At 41.3% G+C, this 17156-nt stretch overlaps 1 protein-coding gene across 2 annotated transcripts; it reads right to left on the bottom strand.

Moving 5' to 3' along the window:
* Window positions 1-705: 705 nt before the first annotated feature.
* On the bottom strand, window positions 706-12642 carry LOC101160735 (ras-related protein Rab-37). 2 transcript variants are annotated; one of them, XM_004071531.4, is made up of 9 exons: window positions 12035-12633; window positions 11387-11497; window positions 9553-9594; window positions 7141-7207; window positions 6967-7019; window positions 6526-6591; window positions 5819-5875; window positions 5664-5740; window positions 706-1734 (listed from the first exon to the last, which is right to left on the bottom strand). In XM_004071531.4, the coding sequence occupies exons 1-9, from the start codon at window positions 12143-12145 to the stop codon at window positions 1629-1631; spliced, it is 690 nt and encodes a 229-aa protein (XP_004071579.1). In that variant the 5' UTR covers window positions 12146-12633; the 3' UTR covers window positions 706-1628. The 2 variants fall into 2 exon arrangements, with proteins under 2 accessions (XP_004071579.1, XP_011476647.1); XM_011478345.3 differs by lacking the exon at window positions 11387-11497 and having other exon boundaries at window positions 12035-12642.
* Window positions 12643-17156: the final 4514 nt, after the last annotated feature.

A 17156-nucleotide genomic window follows, 5' to 3' on the forward strand; every position in this document is an offset into this window, starting at 1 on the left:
CCAATCAAGCAAAAATGATCAGTTGTAGCACTTTGTTTGGTGCTAACCTGATTCAGAAAATTCTCTAATTTAGTTCTCAACAGGGATGAGGCATTTCTGTGACCGTGTTGGACGGAAGGTTATCAGGTACAGAGCGCCTAACCCTTCTGGCTTCTCAGAAAGAGATTTGAAGTCAACAGTTAAAGAAAAATACCACGTCAAACTAAATTGGTAATTTTTACAGTTAAAGGTCAATTTTATTTTTTAATTTTCTACAATTCTAGAGTATCTGTGTTCATTTTGTAAGAAGATGACAGGCAAGTCATGACCTGAACTTATAGCAGAGGGGTTAAGATCATACAAACTAATTCCATTTGGCAGAAAGGGCCAGAAAAGACCTTGGCTGTTTGCTGTGGATGGATGAGGTGGGGAGGAGCCACAGGTTCTGGCCTCTGCAGTAAATCACGAGGCTGCTTAATATTATGTCACACAAAACAAAAACCAGACTCACTGGATTTCATCATTTTAAAAATGGTGCTGGAAAAGAAAAACAAAGTGTCTCTGTAGTTTACTGTGTGTTGTGGGACACAGCAGAAAATAAACAGGGGAGCTGGTGCCACACTGTGGCTCATTAACCTCAACACACCCAGTCACGTACAAAAGACTCATTTGTTCCACTTGACACACACACACACACACACATAAAAGTGCACAAAGATGACTGACTTCAAGAATCACGTACATTACAAAATATACTTTATATCTATGATAACAAAGCACTTTTTATGGCACTTTGTGTTTCACCGTGATGCCTCGAAAGAGGGACAAATGTGACATTAAGCAAGTTTGACAAGCAAACATTCATAATGAACAGTGTTACAAAGATACACAAGGCGTGAACAAATACAGATCTCGACAATGACGACTATGGCCCAGAGTGCTGTGCACATTTGAGTGTGAACTCTATGATGGCAAAACTCAAAGACATGACAGGAGAAGTCTTTGTATGCAACAACCTGCAGCGGCAGCGGTGGAGTAACTTTAGGGGCCCTGAATTAAATGTACAGACACACACAGGGGGCACCCTAAAATATTGGCTTTATTCTAACAGCATTACAGATGTGAACAGATGGCATCATTTACCTAAATTCTTTCAAAGAGGCTCAAGTCCACTATTAAAACAAACTCAAATAGTAAAAGATGAGCACTGTAAGGCCAAGAGGGATTCAGTTCACAGCCTGATATAATTAGGATTAGGCAAGCTCAGGGCTGCATGGCAAAAAAAAAAAAAAAAAGCTAAATCCATGAGGGCAGAATGGCAAATGTTTCCCTGCAAATTAATATTTAATGTTTCAGATTTTTTAACTCCTGACTTGTGTTTTGAAACCACTGTCACCACAAAGACCACAAACATTTCTACACATGACACGCACGATTTATAACTTCACATTTCAGAAAAGGGATGGCAGCTCATCCAGGTTCGCTTTCATTTGGCAAAACAAGCTGCTCCGAGTAGAAGCTGAGGATATCCACCTTTTTTTTTAGGATTCAACGCTGGGGACTGGCTTTCAAAAGAATGCAGCCTTTTCCACCTCTTCTCACCCTCCATCCCACACTTCCTCCCTCCCCTGCCTGGTGTTTGGCGTCAGCTACGCCTGTTTGCAGCAGCCAGACTTGTGCTTCTGAGAATCGATGTATTCGTGAATCTTGAACTTGGGATCGTTGGGCTGCTGTGTCGCTCGGTGCTTCAGCTCCCTGACGGAGGAAGAAAGGGAGGAGGGGGGAGAAAGACAGGAAGTTAGATGCCGAGGGGGTGGATGTGTGGGATGACTGGGTAAATCAAGAATATACAGAGAGAGAAACAGAGCAGCAGCAGTGTGAGATTTCATCAAACTGCATCTGGTGGGAGCTTCCATTTAAAGCTGTCATCACATGGAGACAACGAACCACCTGCAGTGGAGCACAAATGCAATCTGAGCCATGCCAGATGTGGATTTATGGTGAACTCCTATTTAAAAAATAAAATAAAAACCCAAGCTCCTCTTTGATTGTATATCTAAAGAAATAAAATTGCAAACCAAGTAGAAAAAAAAAAGTATCCAGTACTGGTTTTGCTTCTTTCCATTGTCCACAGATTAGGTTTCAGACCCCTATGGGCTATTTTGGCATTGTTTTAACATTTCTATAAAAAATTTGCACCATGGGAAGTTTTTAATTGAACACTTAGATTTAGTTTTCAAATAGCACTACTCTGTATGAACATTAAGATCCACCCTGATAAAAAAAAACAAAAAAAAAGAAGAATTGCGTTTTTATTATGTTTTTGTAGCATTTTTCTCATGATGGAGGAATGCATATGAAAATAATTAGGCTCCAAATTGCTTTTCTGAGTATTTCTTTTTTCAACTTGTTGTAAAGCAGAAGCACATGCAAATATGCCGTTGGAGAGCTCCCTAATGCTTCTGATGAATCCCCTTGTAGACGACTAAATCCATGAACGACTTCATTTTCCTCGTCCGAGCTGGCATCTGGGACTGCGAGGGGCTGTAAGCTAGTGGGCGGGAGTGTAAACAAAGTTGTAATGGTACATCAGCAACCATCCCACCGACAATTCAGAGGCATCTTTCTAATGAACTACTGCCGCTCACATAGGTTTTTTTAATTGACTTAATAATAGATCAAAAGATGATCGAAGTGAAACTTTGAATCTGAACATATTTCTCATCCACAGCATTAGCAAGTGTTACCTGTACCAGATGTGGCCAAGGGGTCTAATCCATTTACCACGACATACAGTGATGCCACCGATCAGTAAAGTTCCCCCACTGGAAAGAATCAATAATCTTCTGAATGACATTAAACCCCACTGCTCCCTCATTGCTTCTGCAGATCGTAAAATCTTACAAAATGCAATTTTCACTGAGCAAACAACCACCAACAGTTTTATTGCTCCTATTCTTTTGAGTCTAAGCATCAGTGTAATCAATTGCATATGGAGGCAGTCAAAAGGAGAAATGACACTGTAAATGCTCGGCATCCACAGGGAGCCTCAAGCGCTCACAATCCAATTACATCAAGAGAAGAGAAGCAGACACAGAATTAGCTAGAAACCATTACCTCCATTATACGCACGATCCAGAAAGCCTTCATAGTGTTTGCACATAAAAAATAACAATGCAGAGGCCCAAAGAGAGCAGCTAACTCAGCCACGCTCTGCTGCACACATGATGGGGACAAAGAAAATACCAACTTTGAATCCTGGAACAGCTCTGGACCGGAAGATATTTAATTTTACATCATTACAATTAAATAATGCAATCACTGGGATTCGAAATTACTTTAAAGGTTTAAACAAATAAAATAAGCGAATCAGATAAAATTTGACACTTCTGAAATCAACATTTTGGATGTTGTCATTTGTTTTTTCACCACTTGAGGGCAGCACAGGCAGATGACTAAATGTGAAGAGAGGAAGCTGCATCTAATTGAGGAAAGGCATCAAATGTGTTCTTACTTTTATGTTTATTATAGAGAATAGAGGTTAAGATACATTGGATTGTGTTGGTGACTGGTTAGCTTGTCAAGCTTGGAATATAAAGGGACAGCGAGAGATAGAGAAGGAGAAACACAAGACCACAGCCCTTCACAGAAAAATGTCGTTCTATTGAGTATTGAAGGTGTAAATTTACCAGATTGTATCATCCTGAAATCTGATCTTCCGTGAAATCCTAACAGCTAGGTTACCAAGCAGAAACTGCAGTGTTTGTTCGGTTTATGCCTTCATAGGCAAGGGTTGGGAATGTCAACATGCAGGCTTAAAGTTTAGTTTTAATCTGCAAATGTTAAAATGTTCTGTTTGAAATGAAAATTTATTTACTATATTCAGAAAAAAATGGACTGACATAAATTCAGTATTTTTTGCAGGGTGGAAATGAAAACATGACATTGAATAGAACTAGTTTAAAAAAAATTGATAACAGAATTGAAATTAAATCCATCTTAAACTTCAGAAAGGGGAATAAAAACTCAAATCATTAAATCTGAGGCATTTTTGTATTTTTAATGGCAAAAATAGTTAAGTTGTTAAAAAAAATAACCAAATTTTATCAACAACAGTTTAATCAGTTTCATTTCAATAATCGATTATATGAAAATTCTTATGAATCAAAATCCAAAAGATTTGTCCTTAATCCTAAATCAAGATGCAGATTTACCTGTAAATTAGGTTAAAACCAGAATAAATAGGGGGCCTGGACAGCTGCAGAAAAGTTCATTTGTTGCAGCTCTCTATTCTCACATGAAATAATGGTGCTGTAAATTTTTATACAGCATCTTTGATTCCAATGAAGAAGTAATCTAGTTTGCTATGATCCCTTACAATAAAGATTACTTGGAACTAGGGCTGCACGATATGAGGAAAACTCGCGATATGCGATATTGGTGATTAACATTGCGATTACGATATAATTTGCGGTATATAAACAAATATCAAATCAACCAAAAACATTTCCATTTCAATGCAACAGTATAGAAATTATACTCCAAATGACCCTTGTCGACATAGGAGGTAAACATCAAACATAAAAGGGCTCATCTGATTGATCAACAGCGTAAACAGTTCCTTCCGATTGGTTAAATGCATAAAGGGATTTATTTCATTTATTCAATATTTCAAGCTGCCATGAGTTTGTCTTAGCACATTTAACCCTTGTGCTATCTTAGATGACCCCTCCCTTACATTGACGTGTTCTCCCTACCATGACAAAGGTGGATAAAGGTGGAAAGATTTCATGTAATCATGGACACCAGTGAAGATCACAAATCATTGAGGAAAAAAGGTTCAGAGCACTGTCTAGTGGGTCTAGATGACCCCACTCCCAACGTTAAAGTGCTAGGATAGCACAAGGGTCAAGGTAACCATTTATTGTGATTTTTGCCGTCTTTTGCGGTATGCATATTGCACAGCTTGATGTCGCTATAACGATAAATTTGCGGTATATTGTGCAGGCCTACTTGGAACAATATGTTTAAGTTTTGGTTGCCTTAACCTGTTTCTGATGGAGGACATATATAAAGAAAATTAAGTATCAAAATTGCATTTCTTAGTTTGTTTTTTTTATTCAAATTTTTGTATATCAGGAGCAGATAAAAAATGCAGTTGGAAAAAGCTTGTAGCTGTGATGTATAAATATAGCAGCAAGCCACAAGCTCCCTTCTCCGCTCCATTCTGCTGCATCCACTTGCAATAGATCCATATGTCTTTGTTTTCCTCATCCGAACTGGTATCTGGTTTAAAGCTTAACGGCTCCAATATTGCTCGTCATTTTTGTTGTACCGGTCATGTTAGGTTGGGGGTGTGAGGGGCTGTAAGCTAGTGGGAGTGTGTAAAGATGATGGGAAGTGAGAGCGGGCTTACTCCACTCCAACAGTCATGCCCACAATTTAGAGGTGAATTTCTAATGAACTACTGCTGCTCTTCAGAAAGGTTTTAAGAAACAGTTTTTTTTTTTTTGGGTAAAAATTACATAATTCTCATTAAAACACCACTGGGAAAGGGTTTAAAATAGATCAAAAGATGGTTGAAGGGGGACTTTAGGATACCAGCCAGTATTTGCTTCAAAGTTGTGTTTATGAGCTGGTTTTCAGTCTTTGTTCATTATGGAGGGACTGTGTTTGTCACTTACTTGGCTACAGCATGAAAAGCCAGCTCAATGTTGACCCCCGTCTTTGCACTGGTCTCCATAAATGGTATTCCACATTCCTGCAATGGAAAAGACAGCAGAATAACTTTGAGCTGTCTGCTTCGGGAATGAAATTCCTGTAGAGGCTAACAGATTACCTTAGCCAGCTTTTCTCCTTCCTCTGTCTTCACTACCCTCTCTGCAGCCATGTCTGACTGTAATAAAGCAGTGGGGAAAACATCATCACACCAGAGGTGAACAGCCACAGAAGTACCACCCCATTAGCTGGGGTACCACTCCATTCAGTCAGCCGTCTTCTGTGGCAGCCGGCTGCTGAGCCAGAGCTCCTTCAGGCTGACAGCATAGCTCCAGCAGCGGCAGAGCGGCGCACAGACTAAAGCCTCCACCAGTCCCTGCTGCTTTCACAGAAACGATCTGAGATGCTGCTACGTGACATCCATGACCCTATAGACATGTGAGTCTGCTTGGAGCCACCAGAGGGAGCTTTCAGATAAATTAGCAGTGACATTTTGGCTACAGACACAATTCTTTGCCTTTATCACCAGCACTTCCGAACAGAAATAGGAATCTGCTTTGGAAGTTCTAAGAAAATGAGTAAAATTGACTTAACAATAAGGGGTGTGATTAAATTAGCAAGTGTGCCAATTCAAAACAATCACGTTTGAGATGGTGGCCCTCAGGAATTTCCGGGGTTTCTGTCAGCGTGGAGGCATTTTCGGGCTACTAAGTGCTTGCACATCTGTCTGAGCGCGATAAGAGTGTGTTCAATTTGCTCCAAAGAAGCAGTTACACTTACCAGCTTTTTTTTTTTTTTAATGCAACGCAAAAAGGAAGCTATGCTCACCTTGTTGCCGAGCAACATGATGACCACATCCTTCTGGGCATACTCGTGTATCTCAGTGAGCCAAGCCTTCAAAAGTAGATGAGATAGAAGAGGGGACGACAAGGAGAGATTGATTTGTTCCCAAAACAAATATCACCACTTGAAGACTGCGTTTTCAGCTGTGGATTCTAACTATCCTCCTGCAGCATCAATCATGCGGACAATGAGTCACTCTTATCCTTGAATGCTTTTGTTGCTTTTCATTACTAAAACTGGGGCCTTTGTGGCAAAGCAGATAGATAACATTTCTAAAAGTGACCTAAAAGAAACATTAGAATCCCAGCAACACCAGGAACCATCTGCACATTCAAGACTTGCTTCCTGCTGGACTGGTTTTAGGAGCAGGAAGTAAAAATGTGAAAAGCACCAAGTTGCAGGATAAGTGAGTTGAGCGGGTCTTACCCTGATGTTGTCGAAAGATGGCTTGTTGGTGATATCATAAATAAGTAGCAACGCTATGGGAGCAAACAGAATAAAAGCGACAGCTTATTTACTTATTCTTGGAAGATAAAGAAAAGCTCCCATGTATACATGGAAAAAAAAGCGCATACGAGGAGCAGAAATGCGCAAAGTCACCTTGGGCATCTCTGTAGTAGGCGTGCGTCACACTGCGGAATCGCTCTTGACCGGCAGTATCCCAGATCTGCAGAACAAACCAGGAAGGGTGAGAGTTTAGGCGTTTCTCAGCACTTTCTGATTAACCACAGCTATGACAAAAATTACAGTTGAAAAACATTTTTAAAAACCGTTTCCTGCCTGGTGGTGAATTCCAACTCACTTAAGTCTAATAATGATCAGAAAAGTGTAGAATGCCTGTTCTGCTCAATGGGAAAGTCTTTATTGGAATATTTTGTGCAGAATCTGACCTTTTTTTTTGTGATGACAACTTTCCGCAGCCGTCAAGATTGCACAAATGGGCCTCGCAAAAAGTCACTAATGTGGTAAATATTTGCTACATAAATTCATGAGTCACTTGCAATTTGGGAATTAGAGGAAACCTGTGGTCAAATAATCTAACAGATCCTGCAGATGAAACGTGATTCTGCCCCCAGCACAGGAATTAGAATCCTGTAAACCTGATGGATAAATGCCCCGCAGCCTCCACTGATATTTCGGATAAATTGAATGCACCATTTCCTGGTTTCTTCTGGGGGGGGGGGGGGGGGGGGGGGGGTTTACAGACTTATTTTTCAAATTTCATTGCAGGGTTTTTATCATGTGCACAGCTCATGCAAGAAGGGGGGGGGGCTGAGGATTTACTCGAGCTCGCAGAGGAATCTAATTTTGTCACCTCCTACTCAGAGCTGAATGAACAGGTCACAATGAAAGACCAGTTTTTAGTTTGGATCAACAGCATATCACAAGCACCAGTGTAGGGGGAAAAAATCCTTACAAAAAGAACGTAACAAAGAAGTCCTTACTAATGAGTTCAGTAATGTGTGTTTCAGCTGACTCACTGACCCAAAGCTGCATAACCACAAGGCTTTATCTAATAAATAAATAAAAAAAAGCCACAATCACTTTTTGCTGCTTGTGGTCAGTCACTTTAGGGTTTTAAAAATTTCCTGTACAGCTCCGTTCACATCTCGCCTTCTGAAATCAATGTGTGTTCAAGCAGGCACTTTCAGTGAAAAGTTTTAGTAAACGCTGTAGAACGGATGGCTTCCCTTTCAATTCACGTAAGTGTCAACCATTTGAAAATCGATCATGGAGGAGAATGTGACAATTGGCTGGAATTATATGACACTAAGTCTTTCATACACCAGAATAAAGCTGTGAAAAAAAAGCCAAGAGCAAGATTTGCAACATTTCACACTAAGCCTCTTCCAACAGTAGGTAAAAGACACGGACTAGTAACCAGTAGCAAAGGACAAGGAAGAAGCTCCTCCCTGCTTGTCCAGTGTAACTAAATGGGCTAAATTCGCGTTCAAGGACCCACATTTAGCACCTTCTTGAACGTGCGTCTCACACACACACACACACATCTCAGCGTGTACGTAGCTTGAAGGTTCATAAACCCAAACAGATATTGCATTGTTTTGTGTGTCTTATTTTTTTACAGAGCCAATATCTGCCCGTCTTGTTATTGCAGACTAACAAGTGTAGTATTCTTAAAGACCCACTCCAATGAAAATTGCGTTTCTGGTGTTTTTTACTCACAATGGAGGACATTTTTACAGAAAATTAAGATTAAAATAGCCCTTCTGAGTATTTCTTTTCAAATCAGGATGATTCAGGAGCAGATGAAAAACGCTGTTTGAAGAGGCTCTCTATTGTGATGCTGCCACTGAAATGGGCGAGCCAGAGTGTGAACAAAGGGATGATGGGATATCAGCGGAGGCTTTATTCCACGCCACCTGTCCCGCCACAACCCATTGGGCGAATTTCTGATAAACTGCTGCCACCCTGAACAAAGTTTGCTTTAGAAAATTACATGTTTTTTAATTTGCCTAAAAATGGCATAACCATATTTAAAATACATTACAGATCAAACGTGTGTCCAAACTTTTAGTCTGTACTGTACCTCTGGAAACGCTTTTAGAACAGCTCAAAATATTATATATTTTTTTGTTTTTGTCAGTCTGAGGCCTATGTGCCTCAGATTCTCTATTTTAGTCTGACTTTTTTGCCATTTTCAAAGCACAAACCCTAATTTTTGATTTTTATGGATAGAATCGACTAAATTATTCCTTCCAATTGTTATTCCTGTTCTTTTATTTTGCCAACTAAGAAAAAAAGTAATTATTATTAACATATATGACCTCTAGTAAATTTGTCACGTCATATAGAAAAGGAATCTGTTTGGAAGTAGCCTGTAAAACACTAAAAAGCAAAAAAAAACTAAACAGAAATTTAGACAGGTCACTGCATTATCAGCTTTGGATTTGGTTGGACTGATGATAAATAAGTCTAAAAATCATTTTCTGATTAGCCACATCTACTAAATTGTTTTTGATGTTTGTCAGCATCAAGGTGCATCACACTCACCTGAAGCTTGACTTTGAGGTTGTCGACATCCACCACTTTATTCTGCAGAGACAGGGAGGACTGTGTGAGACACCTCAGCGTATGTTTTGGAGGCAGCATTGCTGGGAGAATGACACAAAGAAATGACAAACGGCTACACTAAAAAAAGCGCGGCGGCTCAGCGTGTCTCAAAAGAAAACACAGAAAGTGGCTCTGACTGGTGGCAGAGAAAGTAATTTGCAACACCTACGCAACAACAAGGTCCAGGGATTAGACTTAATTACAGCCCAGCGAGAAAGACTATTGGCAGAAAGACATTAACTCCCCCGTTGATTTCCTGCAGCGCTGCAGGGGTGCCTTAGGATTTTCTGTGGACCAAATGCCGGCCTGAAGAATTTTAGGCCCCCATAGCAAAAAATAAAAATAAATAAAATGTTAGTACTGGACAATGGAATGACAATTAAGGGTATTAGTTTGATTTAACATTGATGCACTTCTGCTTCTTGAAAGCAGTTTTTCTGTCTTGTATTGCAACCTGCTGCAGCGACAAAAAAGATTGCAAACAAGCAAACCACAACAGCTATAGAGGCTGTGAGGAAGGAAGTGTCAGAAGAAAGCACGCCTACCCAATAACATCATTTGCGTCACCAAAAGAAAAAAAACAAAAAAAAACACACAGCTTCTCCTGTACAAGTATGCAGTCAAGGAAATGCAAAGGAAAGCATCAGCTAAGAAACATGTACAGCCTGTGGAGCCCACCTGCTGAATCTTCTGCCTTGGCAGAATGGACATGGTTCAACCCTTACATTAGTTGCCATGGGTTTCCAATTTTTCCCCCCCGCTCCAATTATGACGTGAGAGGAGCCTGCATGCTGAGTAACAGCTACAAGGAAACGGGCTGAAAATAGACCAGCTAGGTTACAAGCTGCCACAACAGCCCGCCTGCCTGTCTAACCAGGCAGAGAGGACATCCTCAGCATATTGACTCAGCTCACATTACGTTTGTTACCAGGCAGGTTTTTTTTCCCCCCACCAACTCTCACCAAACAAACAAACAAAAGCCAATTAGTGACATCACTAAGTCTTTTTCTGAATGAACAGAGTTATCAGTGGAATTCATTTCCCTGATGTGTGGAAACGAGTGTCACCAAATTCACCTACTTTCTGTTCTTTTCTTGTGTCACCAAAATATTTAACTTCCTGCATCTCCATATTTCTGTCACACATCCATGTTTTCACAAGGTTGCATTGTCACACAAAGACGACAACAAATCCCTTTGGCTAATGCAACATGGTCTCCTCTTAACCCCTTGCACTCCTACACTTGACTCCCAATTACTCTAAGTGTTTTGCTGTGACAGCAGATGAGCAAGAGGTTGATGGAGAGCCAGGTCACGAGCAGCGCATTTGGCTCTGTGCTCAGATGAAGATGTACAGTAGGCATTTGCTTGAAATTAGGCGTAAGCAGCGCATGGGACTGAGCAGGGTGACACCTCGGGGGCCAAAAACTTAGACTCAGTGAATCCAGGAGACCATGACGTGGGCAGGCATCTGCCAAAGACATTCTTCGCTGGCATCCAAAGCGCCCAGCAGCACAAGTGCTCTGTGAACTTGACAGATTGGTGAGAAAATGTGTGCAATTGGCACCATCATCTCAGAATGATGAAGTGTTCTGAGTGTTAAAATGGGTGAACCCACAGATCCCTTGTTGTCTGGTAAATGTCACCAGGCTGTGATTCAAACTCAAAACACTTAAGATGATTAAAAGAAAAACCCCACAGAATTCAATAAACACAACTGGTCACTCAGGGATTTTTGGAATGTTTTGGTTTCCCCCGGCAGCATCTTTCCTCACCCTAAAGTCTATTCCAACGGTGGCTATAAAGTTGCCTCCCAGAAACGCCCCATCTTTAAAGCGCACCAAGACGCACGTCTTCCCCACCGCTGAATCTCCAAGCAGCATCACCTAGAGCAAAGCCAGCATCAGAGAAGAAGGACAACAAGGTTACAGCTGGTTGTAAACATGCTGGGGAGCTGTGACAGCCGCACAACACTAAGACAGATATATGAGCATCAATTATTTTGCAGCCATAACATACAATGGAAAAGAAAGCTCCTTTAAAACTTGCAGATTATAATGTCCAACACCCAAAAAACCTAATGGATCCAATTTTCTCTCATACTATAAATGCATTTTTTTTTAACTTCAATTCAACTTTCCCACTTGTCTGCTTTAGTCTCAAATTGCATGTTGGAGGCAGCTTTCAGCTGAAGTGGTGGAGAGGAGCAACAAGTACACCCTGGGTAAATATTTGGATCAGAAAAGGCAGCCAAAAGATGTCCTCTGAAACCATCTGCACTAACTGCTCACTTATCAGTAGGCAGTGTTTAACAAGCAGATCATTAAACATTATGTCACTCGGCTTCTATAGAGCTCCTTCTCCAGATGGGGAGTCAATGTTAAACATCTGTTGGCCGCACAGCAAAGGCAGGAAATACACACCTTAAAGGCAATATCGTAATATTCATTGACAGAGGCGCATCTCTCCAACACATATTTTGACGTGCCGTTTTTAGCCTGTTTGTCCGTCAACGACGCCTTTCTCGTGGACATCGCAAGGAGATCTGGGGGGGGAGCCGAAGCGCAGCTGTCTCCGGGAGGTCTCCAAGAAAAGGACGCGCGCACCGTGTGTCGAGGGATCAGTCCCGGGCTCCGCCGACCTCCGGCCCCTCTGCTCGCATGCTGTGCGCGCTCAAACACATGCAAAAAAAAAAATGCAGAAAACTCCAAATCCTATGGAGTAGCTTCCCCCGAGACCAAACCGATAATATCCGTCACACTTTGAGTGGCACAATTAAGAAGCCAAGAGCGCAAACTTGAGCAACAATTAGCGGAGGTGGCGCGTCGGCGTCTGCATCCAGCAGTCAGGAGAGCAGTAATGACAAGCAGGCGGAAACATTTCTCTGATTTTGCAGAGCGGAGCCGTGCATCCTGGCGTGGGCAGATGATTAACTGGGCAGCCATACGCCGCGCGTTTTCATCTGATTATCCAACCAACACACACACACATCCACACACATAAAAAGGAGATGCAGGGGTCAAATGATGGCTGACTCTGCCACAGGTGGTGGGTAATCACAGGGGAAGGTCAGCCTCAACGACGTGGAGGTGAAGTTCAACACCCCGTGGAGAACATTTGACCCAATTAAAAGCATGCAAAGTTATCGCAAGTGAATCTGATCCATTGTATTGGTTATTTAACAATCTCTCGTCACGCGTGGAAAATCAACAATACCCCTCCTCCTCCCTTTGTTCATATCTAAAATGGTTTCACTTAATTTCCCGAAAATAAGGTCATTAATCTTTTTTTCGCAGTGTTTGTCTCCCCCTGGTGTTCAAACCTGGAATGAGACAGTTTCTTATGGAGTCCTGACATGACATTATTGTGCACGGATGCCAAATGTTGAATTTTGATGCCACAATTCAACATTTTATGTGCTCAAATTAGTATTTTGTGAGAACAAAGTCGTGTTTTGCTGGCATGAATTAGCATTTTGTGTGTTTAAATTGGTATTTTGTGCGCACATCCCAGCATTTTGTGTGCACAATCCAACATTTTACGCGCACAAATAATATTCTATGGCCACAATTCGAATTTTGTTATTCATTTGAGGGAACAAAATGTTTTTTTTAATTTCATGTCCAGGGCTCCGTAAATAAGGGCCTTCAAAATGCTAATGAAATGATAATTTGTTATTTATTTAAGAGAGCATTTTACTATTTTTTGAATATCCAGAGCTCCACATTTTCCTTTTTGTTTTATTTTGCTGAAAAAGAAAAGAAAAACAGGACCTGGAGAACAGATCACTCATGTTATGTAACTGACATGTATAGTCAGTCACTCATTCACACATATAAACTCATCACTCCCTGCAGCTGCATGCAGTGACTCCCCCTTGGCATGAACACAATGACAGACATTTGTTTTGCATTGGGAGCTGATGGAGCGGGCATTGACAAGCTTTCAAAAGAAAATCTCTCGTCTATTCAGGAAACACTGTTGCTGATCATAAAAAGAGAACAAACTGGTTAAATGTTCTAATTTTGATGGTGAAAGGGGCTGATTTCTAGGCCAAATCTTCTGATGGACACTGACAAACCAGTAGCAAACCTCATGACTTCCTGTTTGAGGCAGGTGAAAAAATAACAAATTGAGCTTGATCTGTTCACTAAGTAACCAAAGGGTTAAGGTTTTTTAAATTTTAATGTAAAACAATTCAATTTTAAACCAGAGATGTTTGATTGACATGTGACTCTTTTAGGTGTGTTACATCAACTGTTCAACTTGTTTATCTCAGGTGCCCGCCCACTCTGGAGCAGAGGCTCCAGGAAGGCCCACCTGGCCAAGATGGGAACAACCACAGAGCCAAAATCACCACGCTCATGTTTAAGGACATTCTCTAGATAAACTTGACTTCTGTATTGAAGCACACACAAAAACAATAGTGCAGTGGAGCCAGGCTAAGCCTACTTCAGGACAGGTTGCCACTGTTTCGCTTCAGTTTCACACTTGGTATTGCTGTAGCATAAAATTGCGTAAAATTGATATCAGAATTTGGCTTAAAAAAATAAGAAAATGAGCACAGAATAAAAAAGCAATAGTGTAACTACTGAAACTATCAGTGAGGCAAGTGCAGTCAAGCACCGTACCATCAACTAAATCAGGTCCGCCTCTCCACTTTGCTGTTTCAGAGTGTCCACCACTGCATGGTAGCAGCAACCCAATCAAGGGCGTCTTGAAAATTATCAAGCGCAACATTTTTTGGAAATAAACACAGTTTCTCTAGTTCATGGTACCAAAAGAGACCCTGGTTAAAAAATCTAGAAATAGTGCTTTACTGCACACAGTTTTGTTTCTTTTTACATTTAAGGTTTGAGCAAGGTTGGAGATTTTGTTGTCAGAGTTTAAATAAATCCATAAAAAATATGTAAAGACACAGTGTGACAACTTTGTCCCCCAAAACAAGCATGTCAGCAAACTTTTCCTGTGTTCTACTACTGGGGTTTCCTCAAAAATATTGGTCCAAAATTACTGGAGAAGGAGCAATTATATGTAAAACTTTTAAATTGCAATAAGGTGGATCGTATTATTTTATTTCCTACACATGCACAAACAGTTTTGAAGAACAGGTGATTGATTGCCAGCACCAGAAGAACCACTATTCGTCTTGTTTTGCATAAAAAAACAACCGAAAAAAGCTTGAATCAGGGTCACATGACCGCACTTCCTTTATTTTCCAGTCACTGCTGCAGAGTGTGCTCCTGTTGACACTGGTGTCACTTTCTTTAGGTTCAGCCCATAGCAGCATAAGAGGTAAGGTGAAGGTTCAGACAGGGAAGCTAAAAAAAAAGCTGATCCTGATCTGAATGTATGCAGTCACAGCATCCAACAAATCTGAGTCAGACTTCGAAAAGCCCCAGTCTAATTCAAAGGACGTAAAAATACACTTTTATTTCTTTTATTAAACCCATTTGACACCTGTGGTGAAGAGAATTTTTTTTCTGCTGGTTTTTTAAACCTCCAGTCAAACGCTGGCTGTATGCAAACGTTCACTAATGCGAAGTGGCAAAGCCGATTTCATCCTCTCTTGATGGTTCCTGTTCCTTCTCCTCACAGCAACAGTGACAGAGTCACAGCATAGAAATCATTAAATCATTCAGCAAACATGCTACACGTCTTTCCCATTTGATTTATTAATTTTTTTTGCCTCACATCACACTGTTCCCTTGTGACATCCCCACCACCCCCACCCCAACTTGTCACAAAGCATAAAATCAGTCCTGTTCTGAACAGCTTTGGTACCATATCTGGCTGCCCCGACACTCATCAGCTGTGCCCTCTTCCTGGTAATTCCATCACAGCACTGGCATCATTGAGAAAATGCTAAAGATCTGAATGAATGCAGTGAGAAACAACAACATCCCACATGGGGGAGCACCACTGATTAATGCAGCTCTTCACCGGCACTCCTCTGCACCCACACGGAGGATCTGCTTTGCTGTTGTGTCACGACTTGAGTTGCAAACAGCTCGTTGGAGAGACATGTCCTTCTCACAATCGACAGCAAAACAGACAGAGGGGGGCGGGGAGGATGCAGACCATGGGGAGGTGAGCAGGAGAGATCTGTGAGAGTGGGAGGTTTTGAGGACTGACCGTGAAGCTGATGCCAACGGTGGAAGTGAAGGACCCTGGGATGAATTTGCCCTGGTCATACTGAACCAGCAGGGAGGTCTTACCCACCCCGCTGTCCCCCACCAGAATAGTCTGCAGAGAGAGTCACAGACAAATTAGGCGTCATGCAGCCGGGCTCCACTCATCGCCTGAAGCTTCACCACCGAGTGGGCTCTGAGAGCGAGGGGATGTTCATCTGCTGCTCAGCACAGCGTTCAGTGATGCTGTGTGACAGCGCCGCATTAACTGGGTGTCTTCAGGAGTGAAGAACAGTGTGGCGGTTCATTTTCTGAATCAGTGTTTGTGTCAGAGAAACTTGGACGCACTTTTCTCAAACCTCCTTCATCATTTCAGTCAGATGGGTCTAACGCATCAACAAGATTGAAGTCGCACATTTCTCACTGCTGAGCTTCTTCCATTCTTGCAGGTCTGCAACTCTGCATGTGGGCATCCACTGCTTTTTGTTACCTCTGGTTATTAATGCACTGGATGGGGAAAAAAAGCCTCCAGCTTAGAGCTGCTTGGCAAGCAGATGCACGCCTCTTAGCGGGACGCTTAGAACCTCACAACCCCCCTCATCCTCTCACAACTCTTCCTCCAGAAGGCCCGAGCCTGCTGCCTTCACTCTTATCTGCAGTTGACAAGAGCGCACACACGCAGTGTGGAGTGACAGCATGCAGACACTCCTGTTCCTCACATTACTCTGCTGCTCCACTAAGAACGCGCCTTGGCGGCAGTCAGAGCAGACGCGCATCATGGAAATGAGACTGCTTGGTTCAAGGATGTTCAACTTTGATCTTCTGTTTGAAGATTTTGGCTTTTAAAATGCAACGGGAACGCATTTATCTGTGCCGGGGAAGGGTGACATTTTTAGAGGTCTAGCTAATAGAGGCAATTAAAAACTAAAACAAGCAATTCAGGATTTAGATAAAAGCAGTACATAAAGAAGATGGATGATAAAACATTATGTTTTCTTTAAAAAAAAATAAAGAGACAAAGGTAAGAAAAAGCAAGGAGGACAGGAAAAATGTGAATTTTGACGCATTAAAGATTTGTTTTTAGACAAAAAAGGATAATTATGAAAAGTAATACTGGGAACAGGTCTGATATATTTTTTTGTTTAAAGTAAAAACAGCTGATGACAAACACAAAAGTCAAAATTCAAAGACATAAAATATTTGTTTTTAATGAAAAATGTCAGCCTACTTAATAAAATCAGAGTTGTGAAAAGAATAAGTTAGAAACTTGAAAAAAAAATCACAATTTTCAGAATTCTGACTTTAAAGATGGTTTCTGAGATGAAAAGAATCAATTTTTGAAGGAGATGGCTTTCAAGAGCCACTTCTTTGTAGATGTTTGCTGCTTCTGATTAAGACATCAGGTTTTATACAA

This window comes from Oryzias latipes, chromosome 8 (genome assembly GCF_002234675.1).
Source record: "Oryzias latipes chromosome 8, ASM223467v1".
In the NCBI taxonomy this organism is placed as follows: domain Eukaryota; kingdom Metazoa; phylum Chordata; class Actinopteri; order Beloniformes; family Adrianichthyidae; genus Oryzias; species Oryzias latipes.

Excerpts from the sequence above, each read along its gene's own strand:
- LOC101160735 (XM_004071531.4), bottom strand. The coding sequence starts at position 12,145 with ATGTCCACGAGAAAGGCGTCGTTGACGGACAAACAGGCTAAAAACGGC. Across the intron at positions 5,741-5,818 it reads AAGGAGAAAAGCTGGCTAAG|GAATGTGGAATACCATTTAT; the intron begins GTAATCTGTTAG and ends TTTCCATTGCAG. Across the intron at positions 1,735-5,663 it reads GCTTTTCATGCTGTAGCCAA|GGAGCTGAAGCACCGAGCGA; the intron begins GTAAGTGACAAA and ends TTCCTCCGTCAG.